General features: G+C 77.9%; 1 protein-coding gene across 1 annotated transcript in view; it reads left to right on the top strand.

Moving 5' to 3' along the window:
- Positions 1-676, top strand: part of MNEG_8837 (hypothetical protein) — a gene marked incomplete at both ends in the record, with an annotated part of 2178 nt that extends 1502 nt beyond the window's left edge. The window contains one exon of the mRNA XM_014042689.1: positions 17-676. Within this exon, the coding sequence (XP_013898143.1) occupies positions 17-676 (660 nt within the window). The remainder of the gene's footprint in view (positions 1-16) is intronic.
- Between the last annotated feature and the right edge of the window lie 67 nt (positions 677-743).

Here is a 743-nt window from a genome sequence, read left to right as displayed (position 1 = left end):
GAGCCTGCACACGCAGGCGGCCGCGCCGCCGCAGCAGCAGCCGCGGCCGCGGCCGCTGCACCACCAGCAGCAGCTGCTCGCGCAGCAGATGCACCACCTGCACCGGCTGCAGGAGCAGGAGGCGCTCGCGCTCTGCATCGCGGGCGCCGCCGCCGCCACTGGCCCCGACGCCTCGGGCCCCCCGCCCCTCCCCGCCACCGCCGCCGTCGTGGCAACTCCGCTACACGCAGCCCAGGAGACCGTCTCGTCCCCCACGGCCGGCGGCGCCGCGCCCGGCGTGCGCCGCGCCGAGCTCTGGGCGCGCGTCGGGCAGCTCGAGGCCGAGGTCGCCGCCAGCGCGCGCCGCGCGAGCCGCCACAGCGAGGTGCACAGGATCGAGAACCAGGTGCTGCTCACGACTTTGAACATGATGGAGCGACAGCTGGAGCTGACCGAGACGCGGCTCGCTGAGTCGGCGGAGCGCGAGGAGGCGCTGCGCGCAGACGCGCGCCGCCTGCGCCGCGAGCACGACGACGCGCGCCGCCGCCTCGCGCGGCGGCACGCGGCCGCGGCGGAGCAGGCGGCGGCGCTGTTCGAGGCGGTGCAAAAGGAGGAGCGGCGGGGGAAGGAGGAGCGGCGGGCGGCACGGATGGTAGAGGGGGAGTTGCAGGAGGAGCTGAGGATGTTGGCGGCAGAGGTGGAAGCGCTCCGCGGCGCCGCCAGCGAGCGCGCGCGCGCCGACGCGGCGGCGGCCGCGGCGGCGG

This window comes from Monoraphidium neglectum, assembly GCF_000611645.1.
Source record: "Monoraphidium neglectum strain SAG 48.87 unplaced genomic scaffold scaffold01727, whole genome shotgun sequence".
NCBI lineage: Eukaryota > Viridiplantae > Chlorophyta > Chlorophyceae > Sphaeropleales > Selenastraceae > Monoraphidium > Monoraphidium neglectum.
This window is presented reverse-complemented; position numbering and strand designations above follow the sequence as displayed.